Here is an 11,410-nt window from a genome sequence, read left to right on the forward strand (position 1 = left end):
ACATAAAGAGAGAAAAAAAATAAAATAAAAGGGTTTATGTAATAAATAAATAAAATAAGAGAAAATTGGAAAACTTAGCTCCTAATCAGGTGTACTCCGCTTCTGAAGGAACATGGTGGACCGGCCCTCCAAGACCCTTTGATCTGACTGTATTAAAGATCCAATGATTGATGCGTGAGGGCGCATCGTGAGGCTCCATGGATGTTACACACAGGATCAGCAAGCAAATATTTCATAAAATAAATTTAAGCTGGAGCGAGGGATCGAACCCCCTCACTCACACGTGAAGAACTTATATGGCTTCCATCTGCCATTCGGTCATGCCTTGGTCGCTGATAACATAACAACATCTGAATAATATATTAAAAAGAAAATCAACTGAAAATTTAAACACAAACTGGCGCGCTGAGGCAGTCTTCTTCTTCCTCAAAACCCAGTTTCATTTGCTGCGAATTGCCTGCACTTTTGCTACGAATTCCTTTTGTAGCCATAACCTGCAAATTCTCAAAACTACCATAGGAACACGGAAAACTCAAATTAAAAGCCCAGATCAGTCGTATATTAATCCCTAGGCATGCTGACGCCACTGGTTTTGGGTAATTCGGCCTCTAATTGCATAGCCCCAATTCACCATCCAAGAACCCTAGCCATGGTGTTTCATGGCTCTTGCACTCAAACACCAATTAGATTATACATAAACGTTCCATAAGGCAAGACAAGCATGAATATACCATCAAATTGCGTTTATGAATCGTAAATAAATGAAATCAAGACTTTTAAAAATAGAGTGCAAACCGAGTTTATATGTTGGTATGCGTGATGCTCTATGCTTCAATCACGGCCCAGGTCGATTCAGAGAGACTCCAGGAATATGATTTGATCTCCAAAACCTCTTGAATCCCTCTGCAACTTAGAAAACCGATTTGACTTTTTCTTGCAATTTTTGAGTTTTTCTGAATTTGTTAGTGGTCGTGAGGATGCAGCCAAAAGACCCCTTTTGCTTTTAGGGGTCCTTCTGTATATATATTGGATCAATTAGGTTTACCAAACTGAATCATATCTCTATAATCTGCAAGATTGTGGTTTGATTTGGAAATTATATGTAATCTTGCCATTTTTGGTTTTTTTATACATATTCTTTCACGTTTTCAGCCTTTTGTGATTGATTGGGGTGAATCAACATATTTGGAAACATTGGTCATGCAATTCTTTTTTTATTAAATCATGATTTCCTTTTATTTAATTTGACTTTAAACAAATCAAAAAATAATAAAAATATAATCATAAAAAATTAAAAATAGGAATTAGCTTATGGGCCTCTTGTGTTCCTTATATATATCTTTTAGGTTAAAATAAAAAGGGAATAATCAAATAATTAAATCACATAATTAAAAATTAAAATCAAATTTAATTTGACTCCAATTCTTAATATATTTGGATCAATTATATTGATTCATTCTTAAATAAGAACCAACCTAAAGAAACAATATTTTAAAATGATGAAAGCAAATCTTTTCAAATCCCCTTCTTCTTCTTTTTTTTTTTAATGATTTTTGATATATATATTTTTTTTATGAATACGAAAACTAAAAATTAAAATGATAAAAAGTCATTTTTTTTTGTGATTTTTGAATATAAATTAAAAATAAAACTAAAACTAAATTTAAAAAGCAAATAAGAGGGAAAAAAAAAAAGTTAGTAAGTGGGATTCGAACACGGGGCCTCGTGCTATTGTAGCTCTCACGCTCAACCTCTTACCAATTGTACCAATTTATTTATTCGAAATAAAATGGCGTTTGTAAATATATGAGGGCAAATTTTGGGGTATGACAGTGTTTCAATAGCATCCTTGAGGTGGATGCGATCCTCGGTCAGGTGTCCATGACTTCTGTGATATTTGCAGTACTTGGATTTGTCGGTTCCTGGCCTTGCGGGGTTTGACTTTGGGGGTCTGATGTTCGACTTTTTGAAGTCAGTATTTTGGCAGTCGGCCAGGATCCTTTCCCGTGAGGCGTTCAGCGGGGTATATTCGTTGAAACGACCAGAAGGTCCTCGGCGTTCCTTGGTGTCAAGAGACCTGTCGTCTTTCCTTCTTTCGTGCCCGCGCCTCGAGGTTGAGGGCTCATAGTTTGAGTTGCGAGCGGCGTCGCTGCCCCGCGAAGCTCTCATGGTAGCAGCCTCTGCTTCCTCATACGCGATGAAAGCTTGAGCTTTGCGGAGGAGGGCGTTCATGGAGTGGACTTCCTCGATCTTGATGGCTTTTTTGAAGTCGCTTCCGGGGAGGAGCCCTCGTTCGAGGAGGTATCTCTTCATGTAATCTGCAGTCTGTACTTGGACAGCTTCTTTGTTGAATCTATCGAGGTAGTCTCTCAAAGATTCGTTGGTACCTTGGATTACCGCCTCAAGGTTTGCCTCGGATTTCGGTTGCCGACGAGACGCGGTGAAGTGGCTTAGGAAAAGATCCTTCAGTTCAGTCCAAGAGCGGATGGAGTTAGGGGGCAGATTCCTGTACCAGTTCATCGCGCCTTTCCTTAGTGTGGTCGGAAAGATGCGGCATTTGATGGACCCTCGCACCACATGGTAGTCCATGACAGCTTCGATGCTCCTTATGTGATCATCGGGGTCAGTGGTCCCGTCATAGTGGTCCAAGGCTGGTGGCTTTTTGTCGCGGGCGAAAAACCGTTTTGTTCCTCTTTTTGTGGGATGAGACACCTGATGCCTTCTTTGGGCTCGAGTGCTCATAAAAAATGATTTTTCTTTTGTACCGACCAAACTTTTTATTATTTCCAAAGGAGGAAAAGGGAAAAAGCTGCAATAACCTAAAAGTGGGGGGAGAGATCTTGGGTAAGAGGGTTGGTTATACGAAGGGAAGGTATTAGCACCCAACGTATCTATAGTACTCTATAGGTTTCTTTGCTTTGTTTTTCATTCCATGTTATTGAGAGGTTCTTGTGAAATAGGTGGGACCTAAGGTGTTTGTTTGATTATGCTCGCAAAGATCATCGCGATCCTCTGCATACATATCCCCTAGAGGGAATCAGAGCATCTGTAGCTCGGGGTCTACGGGTGCTAAGGTTTGAATGGTTTTTTTTTGTGTTTTGTTTTGCTCGCCAAGGATCGACCTTGTGCCTACGTATTCTCAAAGGGATGTTGAGAAAGTCAGAGCAATCGTAGTTCCCACTTATGCTAGTGGAAGCAAAGAAAAATAGACAAATGTCGTCTAAATGCTAGATGTATCTAATCTATATCATCACATACATCTGTTTGTTTTTGTTTGAAAATCTTTTCATTATAAGCCCGGGGCCATGCAACTTAGGGTGCTTAGAATGATAAAGATGTTTTTGTTTAACCATCCTTGTGGCAAAAGTTTCAATGAAGTCAGCCTTGTGACAAAAACTTTGATTAATCAGCCAGCCTTGTGGCAAAAGTTTCAATGAAGTCAGCCTTGTGACAAAAACTTTGATTAATCATCCAGTACGGTGGTAAAACAGTTTGATTGATTAGCCAGCCTTGTGGCAAAAAGAAGTTTGATTGATTAGCCAGCCTTGTGGCAAAAAAGTTTGATTGATTGATTGTTTGTGATGATATATAAGAGATACTCCTAGTATAGAGATGAAAAATGTCTAATCTCCTAGGGTATTTTGATTTGGGTATTGGGGATGCTTATAAGAAGCCCGTGGGTCCTTGTACGAAGCCCAAGAGGAGGCTATCCGAGGGTCCTTGCATTGTAAGCCCAAGAGGAGGCTATGGGAGGGACAATCCAGGGTCCTTGCATTGTAAGCCCAAGAGGAGGCTATGGGAGGGTCACTCGTTTGTACAAAGCCCAAGGGGAGGCATGGTATAGTTGGTCTGAGCTCTTAGAGCGATTTCACCGGGAAACCATACTCTATGTCCTAACCTAAACTAGGGAGATTCTTTGCACGAAGCCCAATAGGAGGCTATGGGGAACCTAGTGTTGTACTAAGTTGAACAAGCATATAACACAATCACAAGTATGAACAAGTACGAACAAACATGAACAAGTACGTGAACAAATATGAACAGTTATACATATATGACAAAGTGTGCGTGTATAATGGAGTTTATGAAGGAAATATACCTGTAAGCATGATCCATTTGTATACACAGGGCTCAGGACTCACACTCGGGGAGAGGTCCATTTAAATTTATTCAACAGCTATGTGAACAGGTATTTACAAAGGGGCTCGGGACTTATACCTACATGGAGGCCCATGGTATATTTTTGGGAAGATTTAAAGAAACCTTCGTTTTTGGTTTGTTATTCAAAGTTAAAAATCAAACTGATCGAGATATGTACAAAAGGCGTACAATGAAATACCTAATTTCATGTACTTGAGTGGGTATGTACGAAAGGGCTCGAGACTTATACCTACGTGGAGGCCCATGGTATATTGAAAAGCTTTGAAGTTTGGAGTTTTGTTGTTTTGGAAATGATTTGAAAATTGTTTTTAAAAGGTTTATTTTGAAGAAGTTTTATAGTTTTGAAAACAGTTTGAAAAGTATTGTTTTTTTGAAAAAGTTTTCTGTACAAAGAAAAACTGTGAAAAGAAAGAGGAAAGGGACTTATACTCTCTAATATTCGAGAGGCCCACATCGTTTTGAAAATCAATTGATCAATTAAAAGATTTAATCAAAAGTTTCAAAAAGAAATGGTTCATTGTTTTTGAAAAGAACCGCGATCGCTCGTTTTAAAACGATTTGAATTTTGAAAGAAGTTAATTTAATCAAGATAAACAAAAAGATTGTCTTCAAATGACACTTAGATGATTAGGGTTTGCTCAAAAAATATTTACAAGTGATTAAGTTTGAGAAATCAAGTGAGAAACAATATTTAAAAGTATTAAAAAACACTTAAAATATGTTATTTTAAACTTAATTAAAAATGTATTAAACAAATATATTTTTGTGATTTTTTTTGATATTCATAAAATACATATATAAAATAATAAGTGTGTAAAAAATGAAGTAAAAATAATTAATTTTGATTGGTTAAAATGATTAATGAAATTGTGAAGAAATGAAAGAAAATAGGTTGCAAAAAAAATGGTTTTGTGTTCACTAGGGCTTGAACCCACGCCCTCTCTCTCACATACCAAAACCTGGACCAACTGAGCTGCGCGCGCAGCTTGTAAGTATAACGCGCTCATTTAATTATATTGAAAAAATGACATTTGAATTTCTGAACACAAAAATGGCGCCAAGAACACACCCCAATTTTGATTTTGAAAATCTCTAAAACTGGATTGTTTTGATCAAGTAGATAGTCTATCTTGCTCGGTTTTGGACGAGAAACATGATGGTGCCCTCATAATTCATTTATATTTGCTCTAAGGTGATCAATTTTGTGATGAACACCAAGAACCCTAATTCTGAATTTGAACATGGAATCGTGTAGGATTGATGAATTGTGAAATTGATTGAGGGCTATTGATCAGTGATAGTGCCGAAACAAGATAGCAATTCAATTTTTCATTTATGATGCATGTATGTATGAGTTTGGAGTTCATGAGGCTTACCTTCAAAAACGGCCAAACTGGGAATCGAATTCTGCAAATGAGAGGTTCCAGATGTTGTTTCTTGATCTGGACAGCTTCAGTGGACCTTATGGAACATGTTTGGATGATTGGAATGAACTGAAAACCTCTGGACCAGTTGGTGATGCTCGATCTGCAGTAGGGCTCAAGTGAGGATCAAGCTTGGTGATTTTGGAGTTACAGGTCAGGGATGATGATTGGAATAGTTCATATATGGTACATGGATGGTGTTTGGATGGTTAGATTGGACAGAATTGAGCTTGAATGAAAATTGGCATGATAAGGCTTAAGTTATGCATATTTGAGAAGTGAGGTAGTGATTCTGAGTTCTTGGTGTTTTTGGGGTGTATGGATGATTCAGACACATCATATATGACATTTAGAAGTTGTGGGAAGCATCACTTTGTTCAGAACTTGCAAGGTTTGGAGGTTGAGTTTTCTACCTCACTTTGAAACACATGACTTGTAATTCAAGAAAGAAGAGAGAAAACCTATAATTGTGAGGTTTTGGTGTGATTTTGAATGAGGTTTGGACCTCTATTTATAGGCCAAGGATTCTGAACTCCAAGCTTTGCAAGTTGATCAAAGAATGGTGATTTGGCATTTGGAGATAAAATGGAATCTTTACATTTAATGCATAATGGTTAAAAGTGACTAAACCATGGTTAAACTTCAAGCTTCTTATCCTCTTCCATTCTGATCTTCTAATCAGAAAATATCTTCAATTATTGTCTTGATGCATCATTACTTGCATTATTTGGCAAAATGGTTCATAACTTAGTGAAAATGGCTTGAAATTTCAAGTGAAAATGATCACTAAATGCATAATTCAAAACCATAGCTATGCTTCATATTTTTTCATGCTCTTGGACATTTTGGAAAGTTCATGTTACACACTTCAAAAGCCTAGTTGAAAGTTTCTTCAAGACCTTTAAGGAAATGGGTGAAAAAGATCCATGAACTTTGAAGAAAATGAAGTTTTAAGTGAAATTTTCATAAGATGCCAACTTTGAAGCTCCATATCTCTTAAATGGTTGATCTTATGGAAAAAATTTATATGTGTCAAAGTTGTTTATTGGATCAAAATCTACAACTTTCATGTTGGAAGTTTTTTTCAGTTTGTAGGTGAAATTTTGAGAAATTCCCTTTCAAAGTTTGGAAAAAACCATGAAAAACACTTAAAAAAATTTTCTAAGTATGAAAGTCAAACTTTTGACTTTTTGATTCTTGATTGATTTTCTTGATTTTTCTTGATCAAATGACTTCTCATATCATATATTGATGATTTAAAACTTCAAAAGTCATGGTTGACCAAAATTCCCAAAAGTCAAAGGTGTTCTTGTACAGTTGACTTTTTCAGACGAATCGCGTTTCTGGAGATTTCAAATGAAACAGGCTACCCTCATCAAATGAATGGTATGAATGAATCATATTGAAGCATTAGAGGATATTGAGCCATGGTTTGAGTTGTGGCACCATGTCCTGATTAAAAAGTCAGTGGTTCAGTGAATTAGGTCAAAAACCCTAATTGTCGACCTGATGAAATTGATGACTGTGGATCTTGAATTGAGATGTAATTTCCATTGTATATTGTCATAGGGGTTATTTGATGATGATTGAAACCTTTGATTGACTCCCTGGGGATTTTTAGGGTTTCCCAAATGTGATCCTTGATTTCAGTCCCTGATAGTTCAAAACCCTGATCTGAGGATTTGTCTGATCAATCTTTGTGTAGGAGATGTTATGAGCCAATGGATTAGGTCAAAATGATGCACTTGAGGTCTTGATATCATGTCCCAAGCCATTAGGTCAAATCCTGAGCAAAAGTCAGGAGTGTGCTGTCTTCAGTCAAAACCCTAATTCAGTCGATTCAAAGCTGTTGAGATTGTTGAAATGAATCTCTGAGGACCAAATGTTGATTATTGATGAAGATGATTCATTTGAGATGAAGGGAGAACAAAACCCTAATTGATTGTTACTTGTACTGATGAGTGATTTCCTGATTAAATCCTGCTGAGCACAAGTAGCAAACACAAGCTATGCAATTTGTTAGAGATGCAAATGATGCATATGCAAATGATATGAGGTGGTATCTTAGGTCAAAAATTGGGGTATGACACTTTTCCATCCCCCGAGGGAGACGTTCGCGCCGGATTTGCTCGGACAAGGGGCTGCGGAAATCTTCCTCGTCACCGGGCCCAGGGGAGTTTGAATGTTTGCCTCGCTGGGACTTATTGCGTGTTTTGCCCAAGGATTTGCGATTGTCTTTTGGAGAACGCTCGCGGAGTTTCTGCACGGCTTTGGAGGGGCCTCGGTTTTCCGGCTCGGGCGAGAGACTCCTGTTTTCAGCGGTTTCAGGTTTCTGATTCTTCCGAGTCTTTCGAGGTGGAGAGCGGGAATAAGACCGCTGGCGTCGGTTTCTTCTTGAGGGGGAACGAGACCTGGATGGACTGTGTTTCTGGTTTCTCCTCGGAGGTGACCGCGAGGAGGAATAGGAACGCGAACGATGGCGTCTCCGCTGGGGTGAGCGATATCGTCGCCTCCTTTCCAGGTCGTGGATGCGGTCGCCCTGCAGGCGGATGAGGCGGTTGGTCTTCTGTAGCTCTTTGAGTAGGAGGATGGCGGTTGGATCAGCGCCCTCGGGGATGTTGATCTGTTCCTCCTCCTCAGTGCTACGGCTTCTTCGCCTATCGGAGGTGTGGGTGAACGAGAAAGCCGGTTGCCCGTCTCTGGTGTCAGTTTCATTCACAATTTGGAGTTGCTCTTCTTCAGTTCGGGGTTGGGTCTGCCCGTTTTCCCCGTTCTGGGCTTGTCCTTCAGGATGGGTCTGTTCGACATTCTGGACTTGTTGAAGAACATGCATCTGTTGAATGTCCTGGATCTGTTGCCTCTGGGGTTGTGAGGTTTCATGCCTCGGCCTTCTCTGTCCGGCAAGGGTCCGTTCCTGCCGACGGCGATTTGCCATCTCGCGGCTGGAATCCTCAATCAGTTTTTCCAGGACGAAGGGATCAGGGCTAGGTATGTTGTTGTTGGCCATGACGATGGTGAAAGGTTGTGCTTTGATTTTTGTTGAAGAAGGGGGAGTAAGTTCCCACAGACGGCGCCACTGATCGTACCTGATCAGAAGAATCGTCAAGGCGCAGTATCTGGCTTGAAGAGCAAGATGGGGGGGTACCTGCAAGGTTCTCCGATGCTTAAGTCAGTAGCTATCAGAGAATGAGGTTTAGAGTGAGAATAGAATACCTGACCCTCTAGTGAAAGAGGGTATTTATAGCCCCCAGCGCTGGGCCAAGGTTCCCTAATTGGGCCAAATCCAATTGGAGGCCCACGTGCTAGGGAACTGCCAGAACGTCCCATGCTAGGGCTGAGTCAGCAGGAGACCCACGTTCTGGATGCACATAGCGTAGGGTTCGGAGACGGTTGACCGAATCCTTCGCTGGGACGTGACGCGTAGTCTTCATGCGTGGATAACTCTCGGCGGTTATCCAGTTAGTGGGCCCAAAAGTATTGGGCCTGCTCGGTTGGGGTCCTCGCGAGGGGACAGCAGTAATCAGTTGCCCAGTGATTGGGCCAAGAGGATTGGGCCTGCTCGGCTGGTAACCAAGGTTGGGCCTGCTCGGCCCAGTCCAGAACAATTTGCTTATTTATTTCCTTTATTTATTTCTTTTCTTATCGTATGGTTGGAATCTTTTGATTATTGGCACTTTGTGGACAAAGCTCTACACCCGAGCTCAAGAAACACATAAGATAAGATGGTGGTTTAGTATTAAACTTGCTTGACGTAGTGTCAAGTGGGAGATACTAATACCCTGCCTAGAGTAGGTCCTTTGAGAAAATGTCTTTGGTTAAGTAAGTTATTTACTTGAGCGATGATGTTTTCAATTTGGGTCGGTAACTCTAGAGACCTTTAGAAAAACCTTTAAACCATGACTTTTTAGGAAATGGTGGTTTCGCGCCCAACTTGCGTAACGTAACTATTACTGTGGGTAAGTGCGAAAACCACACTCTGAATAGGCTTCATTTGAAAACGTGGTTGGATGGGAAGTTATTTTCTAGATGATCAAGTTTTCAAAAGTAGCTTGTAACTCTGAGAACCGTGTCTAGAACCTTGTCGGAAAAAACCTTAGAAATATCATGTTGTGTGCCATTTTATGCCGAGAAATCAGAATCTTTCTGTCCCATATGATTTGAAATCCATTGCATGTAAACCATACATGACATGGCATACATCTTTGCATAAAAATAACAAAAATTTCATGCATCCATATTCATACATTCAAGTTGTCAATTCATATCGTTTGTCTTCGTCTTCACACTTGTTTGTCCCTTGTCAATCTGGTTCCTCAACACTTGGTACTGGAATCATGTTTCAGTAAACTATGGAAGAGCTTAAACGAGAAAAAGATCAATCAACTGGGTCAAGAATGAGAAGTTACAAGTGTTTCAGACAGGATAGCTCTTCCTCGTCACTGATTAGTCACTAGGCCTTGTTTCCTTCTGTTTGCAATTTCCTTATTATGTATTGTGTACTGCATTGAACTTTGTTTTTTCTTTAATGTTAGCTTTAATGAAATGACTATTACATATTTGAATCAATTCATTTACATCCACTGTGTTTATCTTTCAAAAAACGAAAATATATCTCTTGTTCACTTTCTTTATCAAACTTTTTTGCAAAGATTGGAGGGAGGATGATGACAACTAAATACCCAAATTGTTAAATTGTATGCTTTCAAATAAAACTTTGCTGATGATGTACAAGCATTGTTCAATCCCCAAACACAGGAGAAATAATAAAAGTGTTGATGTTAATCCCTTGTCAACCCCTCTAAGCCTTCGAAGTTGGATTTTCTTTTTAAACAAAAAACCCGCAATTTAACCTGGGGCAGGGTAGTTCTCAGTTAATTTCGTTGTGTATTCAATTTCAAGAGATTCATTAAGTACATCTTTCAATGAGGATTTCAGTCAAAAGTGACCAAGATGGTTATCATTAATCATTATCAAGGCAGTCACTATCTTTCCAAAAAATATATTTCAAAAAAAAGCCCGCTAAGTCAAAACCTATGAAGGAGACTTAGGCAAAATTGGGGTATCCCGCTGACTGTAATCTTAAAAAGAAAAGGTTCATGCAAAAGTTAGGGATATAAAGCAAAAAGAGATGTCAATAAATTACTTGAACAACCATAAAATGTTGTGACTATCAAATGGAAGAAGTGACTGCCATCTCAAAAATTCCCTTGGTCTTTAAACCATCATTATCATCATAGGTGCAATTCCAAAGCCTTTTGGAACCTGAATGTATAAGTTGGTTTAACTGAATGTAGGACTGAAGGTCATCACGAAGAATGGGTGGGTACAAATATACTTTGAGCTTATATCCTTTGTTTCTAAAACCGTGAACCAAACCACATTACAACCTTCAAAAGACCAAATTGAAGCAAGGTTTATTTTGAAAGCATACTACAACAAGGTTGCGTTAACCTGACTCCTAAAGATTTTTGCAAACTGTTTGTTTTACCATACCTTTGCTTTATCCATCACTTTGAATGTCTAGACAACTGTGTTTGGACCTTTGATTCATTTGCTATACATCAATAACATCTTTTCAATAAAAGACTTTGATTTCAAAATATGCTTTGAGCGTTGCATTAAAATTACCATTTTTGAATGAACATTTTACTTGCAAGTAAGTACTCATCTTTCAAGGAAGTTCAAACAGTCGAGAAACTTGATTAGTGATCCTATCAGGGGCACGTTACTTCAAGATCCTGTTGTTCAAGACTTATACTGGGGCAAGTGTTACCAACATTCAAGACTTGAAGCAACGATCAGATTACACTCAGTCAATCAGGGGC

The 11,410-nt window shown here is 39.1% G+C and overlaps 1 protein-coding gene across 1 annotated transcript; it reads right to left on the reverse strand.

The window, feature by feature from the left end:
- Positions 1–245: 245 nt before the first annotated feature.
- On the reverse strand, positions 246–8,592 carry LOC131604602 (uncharacterized). Its single transcript, XM_058877032.1, has 3 exons — positions 7,776–8,592; positions 458–510; positions 246–350 (listed from the first exon to the last, which is right to left on the reverse strand). Exons 1-3 carry the CDS (start codon positions 8,590–8,592, stop codon positions 246–248), a joined length of 975 nt encoding a protein of 324 aa, XP_058733015.1.
- Between the last annotated feature and the right edge of the window lie 2,818 nt (positions 8,593–11,410).

Source organism: Vicia villosa, linkage group LG5 (genome assembly GCF_029867415.1).
Source record: "Vicia villosa cultivar HV-30 ecotype Madison, WI linkage group LG5, Vvil1.0, whole genome shotgun sequence".
In the NCBI taxonomy this organism is placed as follows: Eukaryota; Viridiplantae; Streptophyta; class Magnoliopsida; order Fabales; family Fabaceae; genus Vicia; species Vicia villosa.

Coding starts and splice junctions, on each gene's coding strand:
- LOC131604602 (XM_058877032.1), bottom strand. CDS start 8,592: ATGGCCAACAACAACATACCTAGCCCTGATCCCTTCGTCCTGGAAAAA. Junction 511..7,775: donor ACGCAATAAGTCCCAGCGAG/GCAAACATTCAA, acceptor TTCCTATGGTAG/TTTTGAGAATTTGCAGGTTA. Junction 351..457: donor AATTCGTAGCAAAAGTGCAG/GCAATTCGCAGC, acceptor TATATTATTCAG/ATGTTGTTATGTTATCAGCG.